This window comes from Mustela nivalis (genome assembly GCF_964662115.1).
Source record: "Mustela nivalis genome assembly, chromosome: 8".
In the NCBI taxonomy this organism is placed as follows: Eukaryota; Metazoa; Chordata; class Mammalia; order Carnivora; family Mustelidae; genus Mustela; species Mustela nivalis.
The window spans coordinates 132,610,910-132,629,331 of record NC_139027.1 but is presented as its reverse complement, the minus strand read 5'-3'; the positions used below and the strand labels follow the sequence as shown (position 1 = coordinate 132,629,331).

Here is an 18,422-nt window from a genome sequence, read left to right as displayed (position 1 = left end):
CCAGTGTCTATGAATGGAAGATTCTCTTCTTGGACTGATAAGATTCATGCCTATAGAAGCATATATAGTCAGCTAATTATTATTAATTTTCTGGTTCTTGTTTTAGATGGACTTCCTTACTTTGGCAGCCATGACGTGCACCTGTCAGGTCTCCAGGGTGGGGCCTAACGGACAGATAGACCATGGACTCATCCTAACAGTCGAGCCAAGACCACACTTCTGCTCCTCCCGGTTCAACAGTGAGCAAGGCAGGGAAGAAGGCCCAGTCCGAGGAGACCCAGGGCTCCTCCGGCAGCACAAGGACTCTTTGTCGCATTATGGAATTTTCCCTGTATGGCCCTGCAGTCAACAACCGCCCAATCTTCCTTCCCCCTCCCTCCCGGCCTCCTCTGGCTCCCTCCTCACTACTCCTCCCGCCAACCCTGACATTCTCCCCCCCAAAAATCTCCTGGATAGTTCATTCCTTCTTGCTCAGAGGACCTGGACTAACACCACTTCCCATAATAGATTTGGGCAAACTAAGAGAAAGAGAGAGGTCTTCCAGGCAGGTAAACAATTTGAATAAAGGTGTGGAGGTAGCAAAGCCCAGGGTGTGCTCACATCACACGGGGAAATTAGCCTGTCCTAAGAGGACATCAAATCCCCATGCTATAGCCTAGCAAAAGAAGTGCTGTGCGACCTTGGGTAATTCACTGAGTCTCTCTGGGCCTTGGTTTCACCATTTGCAAACTGGGAACACGAATAGTACCCACTTTATAGGCTCTTGAGGGGGATTAGACAAGTTAATACAAAAAAAATTTTTTTTTTAAGATTTTATTCATCCATTTGACAGAGAGAGGGAGAGAGCACAAGCAGGGGGAGCAGCAGAGGGAGAGGGAGAAGCAGACTCCCTACTGAGCAGGGGGCCTGATATGGGGCTCAATCCCAGGACCCCCGAGATCATGGCCAGAGCCGAAGATGGACGCCCCATGGACTGAGCCACCCAGGTGCCCCTGAAAAAGTATTTTGAACGGTCTCAATTACCAACTAAAGTTAGGGTCATAATTACAAAAAATATTTAAAACTGGCCTTGTCTGATGAGGCTGTATCTTAGCTTTGAAGAAGGCAACACACATAATATTTTCCTTTCCAAACATAATTTGTTTGTGGTCTTTGGGTTATAGACATGAAAGGATCTGGTCCCCGGAAAAAGCAGGGGCGTGGGACGAAAGATGTCCTTTCTCAGCCGAGTCTCCCATTTTCTGGAGTTGGGTCTTGACATTGTCCTCATGAGCCTATGGCAGCCAGATAAGAGAGCGAAGGTTAGGAGGGATGAGAGAGTTAACCAGAGGTCTTGTCTCTGGTGACCAGCGGACATCTGGACACAAGAAGACTCCCACAGGGAACATGTGGATGCTTGTCCCTGGGCGACAGCCCCTGGGAGAGGTGGAGGGAAGAAGGAATTTCCCGAGACTCCACCTGACATGTGGGCTTCACCTCCCAGAAGAAGACTTGGACACCGGGGTGGAACTCTCTGCCATCGCCACTGCTGGCAAAGTGCCCATTATACAGATGAAGTAGCTGAGGCACAGTGAGATGAAGTGATTTGCTTAGGGTCGTGCAGCGAGCGAGCTTGGGATTTCAATTTAGCTCTTTAGCCTCGTATGTCCCAGCCCTTCCACCACGGGCTGGAGGGGTGGCCCTTGAGAAAGTTCTCCCTCATCTTCAGTCTTGAGCCCATACCAGCCCTCAGCAGGGCCCTGTCAGGCCTCCTGGGTCAGGGGAGTTTGGAATCTCTGCTTCTTGCCCTCGCCTGCCTCTTCGGCAAGACACCATAGCTGGAGAGTTGGGCCGCCTGTGAAGAAGATACCCTATTAGCTTAATCAAGTTAGCAAGCCTGGCCTGTAGTAAAAGTGAGGCTAATTAGATGAAGGGACACCCTTGAAAGCTCACATGGGTCAGTACTGTGAGAGGTGCTTTGGATGCATTTACCTCACGAGGTCCTCACACAGCCACGGCCCGAAGGTCGTCTTAGCTAGAAATGGTTTTGGCTGCACGTAAGAGAAAAATCTGACTCATGGTCCTCACACAGCCATGCCCCCAAGGCCGTCTTAGCTAGAAATGTTTTTGGCTGCACGTAAGAGAAAAATCTGACTCTTTGGCAACACAGATGAATTCTTAAACAAAATCTTGGAGATAGGTGGTTCGTGGGATAGATATTCTTTAGCTCGGGTTTGGGGTTCTGCAGAGAAGAGGAGGCAAATCCGGAGGGAAAAAATCTCCCAGAATCCCCCAGCAGAGGTCCAGAAGGCTCCCACGTGGCCTCACCAGGACCAGTTCCTAGCAGAGAGGGATATCCCTGCTTGGGCCAAACCAATAGGAAGAAGGCGGGGCCACCTTCCTAAACATGTGCCCCATTCCTGAACAAAATCAGGTTCCATTAGCAAAGGTAGAGGCCAGGGGCCTCAATACATTCTTCTCTTATTGATGTGGGAACAGCTGGTCTCCTTCCCCCTGGGGTGGGGGAGGGGGAGTCGTCCCTAGATTGAGTAGGCAGGAGAGACATACTATTTGGGAGTGATTTGGACCGGGGAGCTGCTGGTTTACATTCAAGCCTGGGAAGTGAGGTGGAAGAGCTGACATTTATTGAGCCCCTACTGTATACCAGTCTCCATGCTGGATGATTTCTGTCTCTCATCGTGTAAACCAGTCCTCACAACAGACCTATGAGGAAGGAATTATTCTGCCCATTTTTCAGATGGTGAAACTGAGACCTAGCCCTGATCACATATATGGAGAGAGGCTGAACTGGATTAAGTGCTGACAGCAGTTCACTTTCACAAATGCTCCCTCGTGTATCCAAGACGTGTCCACCAGATCACGTCATTTCCTCAGCTCCACTGACCAGGCACCCCGGCTCCGGGAGGGGAAGCAGACTGCTCAGAGTCACACCGGTGAGCATTGGCCAAGCTGGGCTGTGAACCCCACTGCCAGAAGGCTGCCCCATCGCGCTCCCCAAATTTGGAGAAAGCCCTCCAGGCCTGTTCTGTGGCCTTTTTGGGATTGTTGGCTTCGTAAGCGGATAAGCTAGATAAATAAACAAGAGGTTCAGTCAACTCCTTTTTCCTCTTGATGTTCTGAATCCAGAGGACACATGAGGGTCATCCAGCTGCCTTGACAGCCAACATTAAACAGGCAAATAAATGAATCTTTAACATCATAGCAGGAATGTTAAGTACTGTCAAGAAAAAAACCAAAACAGGTTAAGGCAATCGAGAATAATGGCATGACCACTTTGGGAAGGCCTCTCGGAGGAGGAGACAGTTGAATGGGGAGAGTGGGACGAAGGATGTGATGGAAAGAGCCAGCTGTGCGAGTCTCTGAGAGATCGTTGGAGACAGAGGGAGTATCCCGTGCAAAGGTCCTCCTTGGAGAAGGACAAAAGATGAGTGTGGTTGGAGCAGAGTTGGGGAGGGAGAGAGTGGAGGGCATGAGGTTAGGGAGGGAAAAGTGGCAGGGGGCAGGTCATGCTAGTCCTTACAGGACCTAAGGACTTGGAGCTGTGCTTTGAGTGAGATGGAGCCATGGGAAGTTCTGAGCAGGATTCAGTTACAGGATCTGACTTGGTTCTAACAGGATTCATCTTCAGAGGGAGGAGGCTGAAACCAGGAGACCAGGGAGGAGGAACAGCTCCTCCAGGGGGCTACTGGAAAGACAGAAAGGAAACCTGCCTGAAGGCACCAGCAGGGGTGCCTGGGGGGTCAGTCCGATAAACCTCTGGCTTTTGCTTTCATCTCAGGCCGTGATCTCATGAGTCAGGACCTTATCCGTGGGGAGGTCAAACCCAGCATCAAGAGATCACTCACGATCATCACGGAGTCCGCTTGCGATTCTCTCTTTCGCTCTCTGTCCACCCCCCTCTCTAATAAATAAATAAATCTTAAAAAAAAAAAAAAAAGGCACCCAAGCAGTAAGAAACAGACATGGGATTAGAATCAGACCTCCGCCCACTGACTCACCACCGTCACCTGTGCCAAGCACGGTTGTTTGCAACCTCTTTTCACTGACAAGTTCACATTAATTTCTCACAACTTCGACATGTCTGTTCCGACCAGGAGCTGGCCTCAGAGCGGGTGTAAATCATTTGAGGAGTGAGTGGTGAGCGCGGGGGCGGGAGGGAGGGGGGTGTTCCTCCTAGCACCCAGGGGTGGTCTCTTGCAGAGTCACAAGGCCTGGAAACTGGCACCTTCCATCACTGAGCCCCTCCTGTGCTCCAGTACAGGTCTGGGTGCCTTACCCGGTCTCCTGCAGCAGGGGAGGACTCCGTGACTCAGAGCTAATCCGGGGCAGCTGTTGTGGCCCGGTTCACTGTAGCTATTGAAGGTAACAGCGCCCTGTAATCCAGCCAACCCCACCTAGTCCAAACAGGCTAGAGAACTCCAGGTCGGGGGGTGAGGATGGGATGCGGAGGCTGTAGGTAGACTGTGGGCCTCTGCCACACCGCTCACTACATCTACCCGTGTCCCCGCATCACCTCCCACCCTCATACCCCCTTCCCTCTCCCCATCACCCCTGGGTTTCCCCATAGTCCATCTCCTCCTCCTCTTCTCCCTCCCCTCCCTCCCAGGAACCCCTCCTCTTCCCTGCATCACCCTTCCTGTCCCACCTCGTCCATACCGCCCCCCGCCCCCCAGATGCCCCCCCCCCCGCTCCACCCCACATTTTCCACCCCCCTTTCCCGGCCCTGGCAGGGGTCCGCGCCGCCGAGCTGGGGGAGGGGCTCGCTGAGGGCGCCCCGCCCCCCCGGGACCCCGGCGCCGTCGGCGGGCCCGCCCCCTGCCCTACAGCTGCCGGCGCGCGGGGAAAGAGGGCGGCTGGGCCGAGAGGCACCTGAGCGCCCCGGAGCCCGCGCGCCGCCGCACCTCGGCCGCCGGCCCGCCGCCCCGCCATGTCCTGGGCCCTGCTCCTCGGGCTCCTGGCCGCGCTGCTGCTGCTGCTGCTGCTGAGCCGCCGGCGCACGCGGTGAGTGTCCCCGCCCGCCCCGCCGCCCGGACAAAGGAGCGCCTTCGTGGGGTCCCGAGCCGCGCCGGCCCGCCGACCCCGCTCCCCCGGCGGAGCCTCCCGCGAGGGGCGAAGGGGCTCGGGGCGGGTCCGCCGCCCCACCCCGGGGAGGACGCCCGGCGGGGCCGCCGCCGCGAGAGGCTCCCGGCGGAGAGGAGGCGCGGGAAGTAGGGGACGGGGTGGGGGACCCGTCCGAAGGCTCCCGGTGCGCAGCGCTCGGCCGGCACCTGCGCGGGGCTTTCGCGGGAGAGAGCCCGGGGTCTCCGGGTGGGGAGTGGGTGCGTGGACGGGCTCGAGCGGCTCCGGGTGCGAGAAGCCCCCTCATGCTCCTCAGCCTCTGCCTGGGCCCCCCTGTTGGAGCCAGTCCCCAGCCTCTGTCGGGTAGCCTTGCTCCTCGCCCCATTGCACAGATGCGAGAGTTGAGGCTGGGGCAGAGGCCCTGAAGGATGCCCTCTTACCGGCTCTGGAACCATTTTCCATGGGATACCCCTCCTGGACGAGGGAGCTCGGTACGCTCAGACCCAGAAAGGGGTCTCCCCTCCCCTGAGACCCCACAGCCTGACAGGGTAGATCAGGGACCAAACTTAAGAGCTTTCTCATCCCAGAGGTTGTCCGGCTCTGCTATTTAGGATATTCAAATCTCATACATCTCAAATCAGGGACATGGCAGTAGGTGTTACTTTTATAAAATATTTTAAAAATTGATTTGGATCGCCCATGGAATAGCTGAGTACATTTGACTTGAGTATTTGTGCTATTATAGATAGGACTGAAGCCCTTCCCTTCCTTTCTGGCAATTCCAGACTTCTTTTGTTGATCAGGGCTCCCTCATAGGGCTGTCTGAGAGCCGGGCTGGCGGGGAAACTTCCAGATTTTTTTTTTTAAGTACGCTTTTTATTTTAGACTGGTTTTATATTTACAGAAAAGTTGCCAATGTTGTAGAAAGAGTGCCCAAATACCCCTCATACAGTTTCCGCCATTGTTAACACTTTACATCGATGATGGTAAGTTCGTCAAAACTAAAAACCAAGACTGGTCCGTTAAGATCAAGCAAACTCCAGACTTACTTTGAATTTCGTCAGTTTTTCCATCATGTCCTCCTGTGCCAGGATCCAGTTCAGAGTACCACACTTCTGTAATTATACCTCTTCCACAGGGCTGTAGGTAATACAGGGCAGTGTGTGTGTGAGCGTGAAATGAGAGTGCCTGAAAATTCCAGAACATTTCTGGGAACTTTTAATTTTTAAACACTGTATGTTAAATTTCCAAACAATAAACTCATGATATTTTCCTTCAACCTCTGGACACCTTTTCAGGTTAGATTTAAAACTATGTATTCATTCATTTGCCTGAAAAAATAAATGAGGGAAAAAGGAAAAAGGCAAAAAGTAATTTTTTCTATGAAAAAATGAATTATTCTTCAGAAGTGGTCAGGCTTTTTGGAAACTCTGGAGGTGTTTTCAGTCTGTGCATTTGCTTTTTTTTTTTTTCCTCCAGATTTTAGTTTTGATATCTGTCCCGATTGCTACATGGAAATCTGACTCATTCTTTTGATTGCCTGTGTAGTATTCCATAGTAGGAATAAATGGAAGGCTTCTTTTTTTTCCTTTTTATTCCTGTCCCCATTGATGGACTCTTGGGTTGTCTCCAGCGTTTTTGCTGTTTTGGACAAAGTGCTGTGGTCTCCCTGTGAGACCCACTCCTCTGTGCTCTACTCTGGGGTAAATGGGGAAGCCGTAAACCCCATGGATTCTGGGAGGCAGAGTCCCTGGGTGCTCAGCCTATGGAAATTCAGCCTCTAGGAATAAGAACAATCTGAGTGACTTCTCTCTGCCTTAGTTTCCCAATCTTTAAAATGGGGAGGATAATGGGACTAGGAGAGAGTGGAATTGCTGGGTTAGAAAAAATGCCAGCTAAACGTTGTTTGAGAAAATTCTTGCTCTAATTCAGAGAGCAAATTTATCTTTGAGGGTGTGTTGTTGATTTTTATACCTGGTGGCTTAGGAGGGCTAGCAAGTGGGTACTGGGGAGAAGTGTAGGTGTGGGGGTCACGGACAGCTCCGGCGCAGCGCGCAGCTGGATGGACCCTGGGGAGATCCCACGGGGACTTCACAGTTCAGGTCTCCATCTCATTTTCTTCTCCCAGCTCAGTAGGGGGCACTCTTGTTCCTTCCATTTTACAGAGGAGGGAACTGAGGCTCAGGGAGGCTAAGCTACTTGTCCAGGGTCTGCCTGGTTTTCAAATCTGGGCTGTAAGAATTTTTAATTACCCGGAAAAACAAATTTCTGTGCTCCCCACACAGTTTATTTGTAATCTGAACACAGTTTATTTGTAATCTGAACACTCTGATGTTAAGATGGTAAGATGTGGCTGTAACCAGAAGGTTCTTAAGGAGGGACAAATAAGTGTTGCAAAAGAGGCGTCTGACCCTAATGCCGTGTAGACAGTGAGCCAGTGTGAGTCAAACAGGGAAAGCTCAACACCTTCCCTTCTGCTCGCTGACCCTCGAGGTACGGCTCACCACCCTGCGTTATGGCTGAGGCCTGCAAGGGCTCGGTGACTTCCTCAGGGCTACACAGGAATTATATCCCACATCTAGCTCGTTCCACAAATTCATGCTTATCTCAGTAAAAAGGAAAAGAAAAGGAAAAGAAGAACGACTTCCGTCGATTAGCAGCTGTCTTTACCTCTCGTTTGCTTTTTAAGTTAAAATTTGTAATTATCAAAAATCTCAACTATCCAGAAAAATAATAGCATAAGAACCCCCATGTACGGATCCCCTTTTGATCTGACAGCATTTTTACAAAAAAATTACAGATGGTATAGTATCTCCCCAGGGAATATTTCAGAATGTGCATCAAAAACAACCACGGTTCTATTATTCTGCCTGAGAATATAAAAATTCTTAATATCCTCTAGTCTCCGGTCCAGACTTCTGCAGTTACGGCAAGGATATTCAAACCCAGCTCGGTAACTGTGACTGTCTTCTGCTGGGACAGGTTGTGAGCCGGAATCAGGAGGCCTTGGGTCAGTAATTAGGAGTCTGATTTCTGTGCCCTCTGGGGCTCATGATCTGCACACAGGTGTCAGAAACCTTCTTCCTGCTTTCCTTTTGGGCCTTGGTTTCTCCATCTGTACCCTGAGGTGGCTCACGGAGCTGCTGCTCGTGCCTTAGCCACTCTGCGGACAGAGTACATTGCCCTCTCTTGCTCTCTGGGCGCATGTGTCTGCTGCTTCCTCTAGCCGTATTGGAAGAGGTCTCCGGGTGGGAGACCCCTCTTCCCTGGCACCAGAGGGCACCCTAGCATTAGGTGAGGGTCCCCTGGTGGCCCAGGATCTGGGCCTTTGAAGGATACGAAATTTCTAGGCACAATTAGGTCTATCTTATTCCAACATGCACTAATCAGAGGCCGCCAAACGGAGGTCCGTGGCCATATTCAGCACCAACGAGGGGCTGCTGTGTGCCACACAGAGAGCAAGAGGAGAAAATTGGGGGGTTTCCACACACAAAATTCCCCATTTCCAGCTTCTCATGAAAAATGGGACAGTAGAGCAGCACCTGAGGGGGGCTCAGAGAAGAGCCCTCTCCCAGCCTCGCCACAGTCTCCACCACTCCTTGTTGCCTCTCTTGCCCATCTGTTCTATCACTCTCCTTGCTCTGACTGTTCCTTACTTTGTTGAGAATTCTCTGAACCTTCTGTATCGGTTACAAAAACGGGAAGACAAAAACTAGAGCAAAATGGCCACATGCTTTCTCTACACAGTGAGAGGCAAGGGGCAGGAGGTGGGAAGCCAACAGGTGTTAATGGCAGACAGCTTGTGCATGAGTCCTGGGAAAGGATGGGTCCAGCACTTTAAGTGGAAGCTCAGGTGGCAGAAACCAGTCCCCCGCTGCCCCCCCCCAAGGAAATCATCCCAGAGCCCAAGCCTCTGCATGGAGGCACGCTACTGGATAGAGAGGAAGTCTACCCACATGGCACAGCTGAGTGACGTAGCCTCTGCTCTGGGCAATCCGGAGTCCCTTGACTCCCTCAGCAACTCTGGGGGGCAGGTGCTGCTCTTTGAGCACCAACTGTATACATGAATCACGCATCTGACACATAGGTATTAGACGCCTGCTCTGTGCCAGGCGCTGGTGTAAGTGTCGGGGTCGACGACAGGTGTCTACTTTGGTGGAACTTCGGTCCCATGCAGGTGTAATACTTCAGGGCACAAAGCGGGGGTGATATGCATCCTTAACTCCCTCCCCTTATTTGCAGAGCGTTGAGTGGGAGAGAGATGGGACAGGTGGCGATGGAGTCTGTGAGTGAGGAGTGGGCAGTTTGGGAGGAACCCATGTTATAGGAATGAAAGCTGGGGCGAAAGGGGGGTGGTGGTGGTTAGAGAAGGTGTCCCGGAATCTGAAACAGGAAGGGCAGGCGGTGTGGGCAGGAGCTGGGGATGAGAAGGTCCAGCACTCCCCAGGGCCCAGCAGTGCCTCAAAATAGTGAGAGTGTCAGTGGGTGAGGCTAGAGACCGCAGACCCCAAAATAGAGCCTCCTTCATCCCTGCTAGCTGACGGCTGAGTCACCCTGGAATGTGGCCTGGGCCGGAGCTGGTTTCAGGGCCCAGCCTCCGAGAGCCAGTGACCACATCAGGAGTCAGACGCCTGGGCTCCCAGCTTCCTGCCTTTGTCTGAGCCTCCTTGGGACTTTTCTGGGGGGACAATGGAAGTTGCCAGAAATAACACCTGGCTTGTGGGGGAGTTCGGGCAGCAGCCTGGACAAAGAGCAAGGAAAGGAAGCTCTAGCCCTGCCCCTACCCCCAAAGGTGTCTTGGGGGAAGAAAAGCCCCCCCACCCCGTCCTGGACGTAGGAGAACCGGATGCTAGACTCGCCTCCACTTCCATTGTTGCTCCCCTGGCTGATCTCAGTAGTCTCTATGTTGAGACTTTTTTTTTTTAAGGTTTTATTTATTTGACAGAGAGATAGAGAGTACAAGTAGGCAGAGCAGCAGGCAGAGGAATAGGGAGAAGCAGGCTCTCCGCGGAGCAGGAACCCGATGTGGGACTCGATCCCAGGACCCTGGGATCATGATCTGAGCTGAAGGCAGCCGCTTAACCAACTGAGCCACCCAGGCGCTCCTGTGTTGAGCCTTTTTACAAGCATAGCTTCATCACTTCCCAGCTCCCACTTCCAAACCTCTGGGGGCTCCCTATGGCACCCTGCGTGGAAGCCTGACCCTGGCCATGGGTCATGTCCTGCCTCTCACCCCCACACTCTCCATTGCAGCTACACCGGCTCCTGCTGCCTTGAAAACCTCACAGGCATGCTCCCACCCCAGGGCCTTTGCACTTGCTATTCCCACTGCCTGAAAGCCTCTTCTCCCCACTCTTCCACTGCACTCCCTTCTCATCCTGCTGGTCTTTGCTCACGTGGCACCTCCTTGGGGAGGCCTTCCCGGACTCCTTCTCTAAACCAGTCCCCCTCACTGTGTTCTATCATCCTACTTTCTTAAGGACCTATAATTTGCATACTCTACCATTCAGCCTTTTCAAGTATACAGCTCAGTGGGTTTTAGAACAGCCACAAGGTTGTGCCATGATCACCACCGCCTAACTCCAGGATATTTTTTGTCATCCCTGAAAGAAATTCTATCCCCATTAGCACTCACTCCGCATTCTCCCCTCCCCTCCACCCCCCAGCAACCACTAATCTCCTTTCCATCTCTATGGAGGTGACTTTTCTGGACATTCCATGGAAATAGATCATGACCTTTGGTGTCTGGTTCCTTTCACTTAGCGCGGTGGCTTGGAGGTTCTTGCACACTGTGGCGTGAATCAGTACTTTGTTCCTCTTTGTGGCTGAGGACCCGTCCGTGGCCCCGGGCACCTGTATTTGGTCTCTCCGTTCATCAGCCGATGGGACTTCCCGCGCTGGCTCCCTCTTTTGGCGGCTGTGCAGGACGCGCCCGTGAATGCTAGCGTCAGAGGTTGTTCCTGAGCTTCCGTTTTCAGCTCCTTGGGGTGTACTCGTACAGTAACGCTGTTTAACCTTTCGAGGACCTGCCAGGCGAGTTTCCGAAACAGCCGCCCCATTTTACGTCCCACCGGAAATAGGGGAGGGTCCCCATTTCTCCCTGTCATCGCCTGTGGTTACTTTGCTCGTTTTTCCTTGGATTGCAGCCACCTGGGCGTGAAGGGGACCCACTCTGTGGTTTTGCATTTCCCCCGTTCCTCAGGACGTTGAGCATCTTTTCGTGTGCTGGCTGGCCGATTGTACCTCTTCTGTGGGGGACTGGACTGTCCATTCAGATCCTCTGTGCATTTTAAAATTGGGTTGTCCTTTTTTTTTTTTTTTTTTTTTTCAGAGAGCGTGAGAGGGAGCTGGGGGAGAGGGAGAGGGAGAGAAAAAATCCCAAGCAGACTCCATGCCCAGTGTGGAGCCTGACGCAGGACTCAATCTCATGACCCTGAGATCACGACCTGAGCCTAAATCAAGAGTGGGACACCTGTCGGAGCCACCCATGGTGACTCTTTGTCTTTTTACTGTTGAATTCTATCTCCTTTATCTTATCACACTTCCCACTCCCTGAAATGAGTTTGCTTTTTTTTTTCTTTTTGTCTGCCTCCCCTTATGAAAGTATGGAAGCGCCGTGAAGTCAGGCTCCTCGCCTCTCCGTCCGCGGCTGTATCTCCAGCACGCAGAGCAGCACCTGCTCCCTAGTTAGTATTTGCTGAGCGAGTCAATGACTCCGCAGTGACCGGAGATGGGATGACTCAGTCATTCAGCAGACCGGGAGCTCTCTGCGTCCCTGTGGTCCTGATAATTCTAAGATGAGAACACTCCTTCCAGTCTGGGTCAGTCATGGTGGTGTCGTAGCTCTCCCTAGCTAACAGCCCCTCCCCCCGAGGATGGTGGGCCAGCCGGGGGTCAGTGATCAGGCCAGTCCTTCCACTACCTTCTGCCACTCCCACCATGCTCTCCAGTCTCCACCTTTCCCTGTGGGCATGACAGGGAGTATGAGGTGAACAAAGCCCTGTCCAGGCCGGCTCAGGCAGAGAGCTCTGGGTCTTTGTACTACTGAGTTCTAGAAAGCTCTCGCACCCACAGGGAAGTGTTTGGACTCCCTAACATGTACCAAGGTCTGCTGGTCACCCAGCTTTTGCTCTTGGTCCCCTGTAATCCATCTTCTACTCAGCAGCCAAAGGGATTCTGGGAAAGAAAAAAAAGCCTAAGTCAAATCATGTCCCTTTGCTACTCGAGACTCCTGGGGCTCCCACCTCACTCAGAGGAGAGACTAAAGTCCTGACAGGTATGTCCAGACCCCTGCATGGTCTGGCATCCGTTACCAATCTGGCCTCAGCTTCTGCTGTTTCCCCTTGCTCCCTCCAATCCAGCCACATTGGCTTACTTATTGTTCTAGGAACACACCAGGCATGATGGAGCCTCAGGGCCTTTGCACTTGCTCCTTCTGTCCGGAAGGCTCTTCTTCCAGATATCTATGTGGCTCCTTCCCTCACCGCCTTCAGGTCTTTCTCAAATATTTCAGGGAAGCCTTCTCTGCCCAGTCTACTTAAAAATCACACCCCATACCCCACTCTTTTTGTCTTCTTCCCTGCTTAATCAAATGGTGATAAGTACTGTGGCTTCTGCAGGCGACCTGGCGAGCCTCCCCTGGACCTGGGCAGTATCCCTTGGTTGGGCCATGCGTTGGAGTTTGGAAAAGATGCTGCCAGCTTCCTCACTAGGATGAAGAAGAAGCATGGTGATATCTTTACTGTAAGTGCCGCCGGTGCCTCTAGGGGCAGGAAGGGAAGGAGATGAGCAGCTGGGCTGGCCATACCTGGTGTTGGGAGATTCCTTCTACATCCTTCCATACACTAACCCACCGATCCACTGGTCCTACCAACTTTCTCTCCATTTTTCCATCCGACTGTACAGCCGGCACTTAACCAACATCCGTTCCTTCATTGTCCCTTTAGCATCTTCCCGTCATGAAGTCATTCGATGTCCAGTTCTTGTATGTCCATCCAGCCAACCCCTGTCCATCCACCCAGCTTCCATCTACCCAACAACCATCCATCCAGCCAACATTTATCCATCTTCCTGTCTACTCAGTATATAAGCAGCATCTTTCCATCCTACTATCCACTAAACCCTCATTCATGTTCTCCGTTTCCATCAAACCTCTGTCCACTCACCCATCTTTCCATATATCTATCTAACATCTGTCTATCCATCCATTTATCCATCACCCAACCTTTCATCTGTCTACCCAAATGTATCTAGCATCCCTCCATTCATGTACCTAACGTCTATCCAGTTTTTATCTATACATTCAGTATCTTTTTTTGGGTGAGCCTAGTGCAGGGTTTGAACTTACAACTGTGAGATCAAGACCTGAGCTAAGATCAAGAGTCAGGCAGTTAATTGACTGAACCTCCATATGTTCAGTTTCTACCAACTTCCATTTATCTACCCATCTTCCCGCCCACCTGCCACTATTAACCTAACATCTGGTTACCTATCCATCCAGTATCCAATGTCTGTGCACTCTGTATGCATCGGTTTATATCTCCATCCATCCGTCCATCCGTCCATCCGTCCATCCATCCATCCCCTCAACATCCAAACAACCACCACATCCATCTACCTTCTATGCATCCTTTCAAGTTCCACCCATCCAGCATTCATCCTTTAATCCTTTTACCCAGTATCCACCAAGGACCCTGCCATCGTGTACGCAACATTCATTCAGACTTTTAGTTTCCAGCTAACCTTTAGCTACTCCTGCATTCATCTTTCCATCCAACATACATTCACTGACGACATCCTTCTGTTGACCCACCCATCTACCAATCTGTTCAACAGCTGTCCAACAGCATATTTTCTTGGATATTGGCCTATATTTCAAAGATTTATTTATTTATTTTAGCGGGTGGGGGTGGGACAGAGAGAGAGAGAGAGGAGGAATCAGCACAAAGCCCAATGCGGGGCTTGATCTTATGACCCTGAGATCATGACCTGATGGTCTGTATTTTATAAGAGTTTGATTAACGTGACTCCCAGATCACACGTTGGAAACAGGGGCCAAGGCAGTGGGTGGTTAGGATTGTGTGACCCGCACCCTCTCACTCCCCCCGCGACCTGCCCCAGCAGATGTTTGAGGGAAGAACGCCACTTCCTTTGTTAATTACAGGCTTACAGCTCTCCATGGCTCCTTCCCTTCTTGGGCAGCGTAGCCTCCCGCAGAAGCAGGTACTGCTGGCACGTCCGCTAGCCTGAACCCAACAGCATCCCTTCATCCATCCGTCCGTCTGCCCACCCAAGATGCACACAGCATCCATCTGCTGCCTTCTGGGGGGCAGACTCGCCCCCGGAGGCTGGGGATCTGGCAGTAACCGAGATAATGGTGGGAGGTGCTTAAGAGCGAGGTGGTCAAGAGCACAACCTGTGACGCAGAAAAGCCAGTAGCTGTCCTCACTCTACCACGTCTCAGCTGCGTGATCTCGGGCTCATCCTGTGCCTGCTCTAAGCCTCAGTTTCAGGCCATCAGTGGTCCCGACCTCATAGGGTCGTCATGAGGGGTGGCTGAGAGGACACTGTGTGTTAAGTGTCTAGCACAAGGTGGGCCCCAGGCCCTGAGAGCTGCTGTCCTTCATAACGGCTCTCCTCACTCTGTCCCTGCTGACCTCCCACAGGTGCTGGTCGGGGGCAGGTATGTCACCGTCCTCCTGGACCCCCACTCCTATGACACGGTGGTGTGGGAGTCTCGCAGCAAGCTGGACTTCCACGCCTATGCTGTCTTCCTCATGGAGAGGATTTTTGATGTGCAGCTCCCACATTACAGCCCGAGTGATGAAAAGGCCAAGATGAAACCGTGAGTGGCTGGAGACGGGGCCTGCGGGAGGCCGGGGAGGGCCTGACGGGCTTCTGCCTGGGTAGCCTAGGTGCCGTGCGGCCCGAGTTCGTCTCTGCAACAGGCATCCAGTAACAGCATTCTGTCCTGAGAAGACAAACAAACAAAACAAATAATAGCCCAAGAGAATTGGGCAGAAGAAAGGCTGCTTTCATCTTTATTTGTTTTAGGAGGCAGGTCTGATTTCAGTAGGAGGAGCCCGGGGTTTGGGTCAGCCAGACCTGGATTCAGATCTCAGCTCCATCACTTCCTAACTGTGTGACTTTGAGCAAGTCCCTTGCCCTCTCTGAGCCTCTGTTTCCTCATTGTAAAAGGAAGGGAAGTGGGTGGGGTGATTATTGTTTTTGAGTCCATATTCTGTGATCTCATTAGCTTTCCCAGTGATGCTGGAGGGTAAGTCCCTTATAGCCCCCACTTTTTGGACGAGGACACTGGGACCCAGAGAGGAGCAGTGACTTGCCCTAGGTCACACAGCAAGAAAGTGGTGCCAGTCCTGAAACACAGGAATCATTCTGTCAACAAGAGGATATGTGAGCACATTTATTCTGCATTCATTACGTCTGCAAATATCTGAGGACCTACTCTACGCCAGTCACCATCTAGGTGCGGGGCGGGGTTGCACCACGATGCCGACTTGCCTACCATATGCTGGTATTCGCTAGGAACGCTTTACTCTCTGTGCCGTTGCCTCAAGAGATAGGTACTTTCATCCCTGTCTTACAGTTGAGGAAACAGACTCAGGGAAGTAAAGTGACTTCCCCACAGTCCTCCGTTAGCAGATGGCACCCCTGCAAACTCAGGTTTGCAGACTCCCCAGCCTAGTCCCCTCCAGCTGACATACTGAGGAAAGAAGTCTCTGGGTCTGCTAGAGTTCACGCAGTCTGATGGTGATTCGAAGTGGTCTGTCTCCAGGAAGGATAGCGTCCTGGGGTTAGGAAAAGCGTCTAGAATGGGTTTTGCAGGACTGCTAAAGCTGAGGAAAGCCAGAGTGTGACATGAACCTCAGTGAGAGGTGATTCCCAGTCTGACCTTGGCTTTGTGGGGTGGCTGCTAAGAGTATTTTTGAGCCCAAGTGTCCTCAGTCCTGGCATTCTAGGGGGACCATTAGGTCCCATTGGCAATAAGAATCCCCAGTTCACTGCATTCTGCCCCCCTACCCAGGGAGGCCTCCACTTTCCTCCAGTGTCTGCGCTGAGAGTTCCTGCGAATTTCCTCCACTGTCTGCCCTGAGTGTTCCTAGGAATTCCCCATCAGCCAGCATGTGGTCTTCTGGGCATAGCTCCCACGTCTGTTAAGGGCTACTGTCTCCGTCGAAGACTGTTGCTTAGTGTGGGGTCTGGGTCACCGGTGGGTCAAGGTCAATCACTAGGCTAGCTCCCATTTATCCAGCACTTACCATGTGCAAGGCACGGCAGTAAGCCCTTTCACACGCTCTCTCACCTGTGTCACGTCTCTCATGTCTCCAGCAACGTTTCACCTTGAACATCCCAAAGCTTATATTTCCTGGGGGCTTTCTTCTGGAGGCTTTCCCCTCTTGAGTTAATCTAGAACCCAGTGGCTTTCTCCATCTACAGGGGTCCACCCTGATTCCGAACAGCAGGTGGGGACAGAGAGCTGGGTCAGCGCACTGGGCCTGTTCTCGGTGCTGCTGCGAGGTGTCTCTGTGAAATGTTCTTTCTGCCATGTTACGTGGACACTGTGGGCTTGGCGGCGGGTGGGGGGGGCGGTGTGGAGGATGCGGGGTGGGGGGGTGACCTTTTCTGGTCTAGATGCCTGCACATGCTCCAAAGGGGCCTTCACCTCAGACACAAGATCCTCCCTTGGGTTGGCTTCTAATCACAGGCTCAGCCTTGGCTCTGTGTTGGCTCCGTGTACTGTGGAGGCTCAGTATAGAGGGGCTTCAGCTTTAACTGCACACCCTCAAGGCTCCTAGGCACATGCGGTGAGACCAGATCGCCAGTTCAGGCGACCTGATTCCTCGTGTTGCCTTTACTCAGGGTCACATCTTCGCAGTCCTTGGTCGGGGGGTTGCTTTACCCAAACAGGTGTCCCTAACTTCAGATCTCAAGGACAAAGAGTCTCCTGGCTAGTTCTCTCTCCTCCAGAAGTGTGTGCGCTCCTTATCTGAGCTTGTGTGTCCCGAGGAGGGACAGACTGTCGCGGTCGGGAGTTCAGACCCTGGGGTCGGGCAGACCAGGGTTTCAATCCCAGCTTCATCACTTACTGGCTGTGTGACCTTGGGAAAGTTGCGTTCTTCTCTGTCCCTGAGTTTCTCTGTCTGGGTGCCATGGTAGTACCCGGGATCCCTAGAGTTGTCAAAAGATGAAATGAGATCATGGCACTTGGCACAATAAAAAGCAACTGCCACTGTCATTGTTATCGACAATGATAATAATAATAATAATAATATCATATTTATGCCAATTTTCTGCAGGCCCCCATTGCCAATGAGGAACCAAAGCCCTGGGACCCTAAGGTTTCGGGATGGGGGATGCCTATGTGCACGTTCCCCTTCGGAGGCTGTACCCTCACTCTGTTCCCTGCCCTAGGACCCTCCTCCACAGAGACCTCCAGGCACTCACGGATGCCATGTATAGCAACCTCCGCACCGTCCTGCTGGGTGACACCTCAGAAGCGGCCGGTGGCTGGCTCGAGATGGGTCTCCTCGATTTCTCCTACAGCTGCCTGCTCAGGTGAGCCAGGGTGGCTCCGCATCTCGGGAATGGAGCCCAGCTCCCCGGGCCTGGGTCAGCCACTGATCGTGGCCATAGGAGCCATGAAGACTTTATGGGTGGGGAAGCAGTTTGGGACATGCAACGCAAAGACAATAGATGACCTGTTGTATCTGCGACCCCAGGAGTTTACCTGGCTCAGGCTATGAGTTGAAAAGGAGGCTCACCCGGGTCAGGGAGAGGGACCTTGCCAGCGGTCTGGAGAGGGAAGAGCAGAACAAGGTTTTAGAGACCATCTTGTCCCGTGGCTTCCAAACCTTGGACTTCACATCCAGGAAAACAGTATTTGGGAGACCAACCCAGGACTTTAATTTTTTTTTACCAGATCTTGTAAACTCAGATCACACAGCACACTATCCAACGTCCCTTCCTTCGGCAGTGGCAGACACGATTCCAAGCTCCGGGCATACAGCAGGGGGGAATCAACACCCCGAAACTCATACAGCTTACACGAGCTGGAGAGACAGATCACAAACCAGGAAATAAAGACAGATACGTCCGAGAGGGGAATAATTGAGAGAATAATGCAGAGAGCAGCAGAAGGGGCGCGAGTGCCTAGGGGACTCTTTTGACCAGACTGGAAAGGAGGGCTTTTCCGAGCTTCTGGCCTCAGAGTTGGGGGCTGGCTACAAGTGCTACCCCCTCACCCCCCATCCACCCCTGCTGAGATTGTAGGCAAAGGAGTCAGCAGGTGCAGAGGGGTGGAGGGGGGAGGGTGCTTGGCCAGAGGGCCAGAAGAGGTCAGAGCA

General features: G+C 52.4%; 1 protein-coding gene across 4 annotated transcripts in view; it reads left to right on the top strand.

Moving 5' to 3' along the window:
* Positions 1–4,034: 4,034 nt before the first annotated feature.
* The window catches only part of PTGIS (prostaglandin I2 synthase), a gene marked incomplete at its 3' end in the record, with an annotated part of 41,152 nt that continues 26,764 nt past the window's right edge, over positions 4,035–18,422 (top strand). The window contains exons 1-5 of one of the 4 annotated variants that reach the window (XM_082744887.1): positions 4,035–4,137; positions 4,262–4,362; positions 4,731–5,001; positions 12,678–12,801; positions 14,724–14,906. In XM_082744887.1, coding sequence (XP_082601013.1) covers positions 4,928–5,001; positions 12,678–12,801; positions 14,724–14,906 — 381 coding nt within the window. In that variant the 5' untranslated portion in view covers positions 4,035–4,137; positions 4,262–4,362; positions 4,731–4,927. Of the gene's footprint in view, positions 4,138–4,261; positions 4,363–4,730; positions 5,002–12,677; positions 12,802–14,723; positions 14,907–17,490; positions 17,635–18,422 lie in introns of those variants that run through there. The other 3 variants (XM_082744885.1, XM_082744886.1, XM_082744884.1) reach the window with 3 other exon arrangements.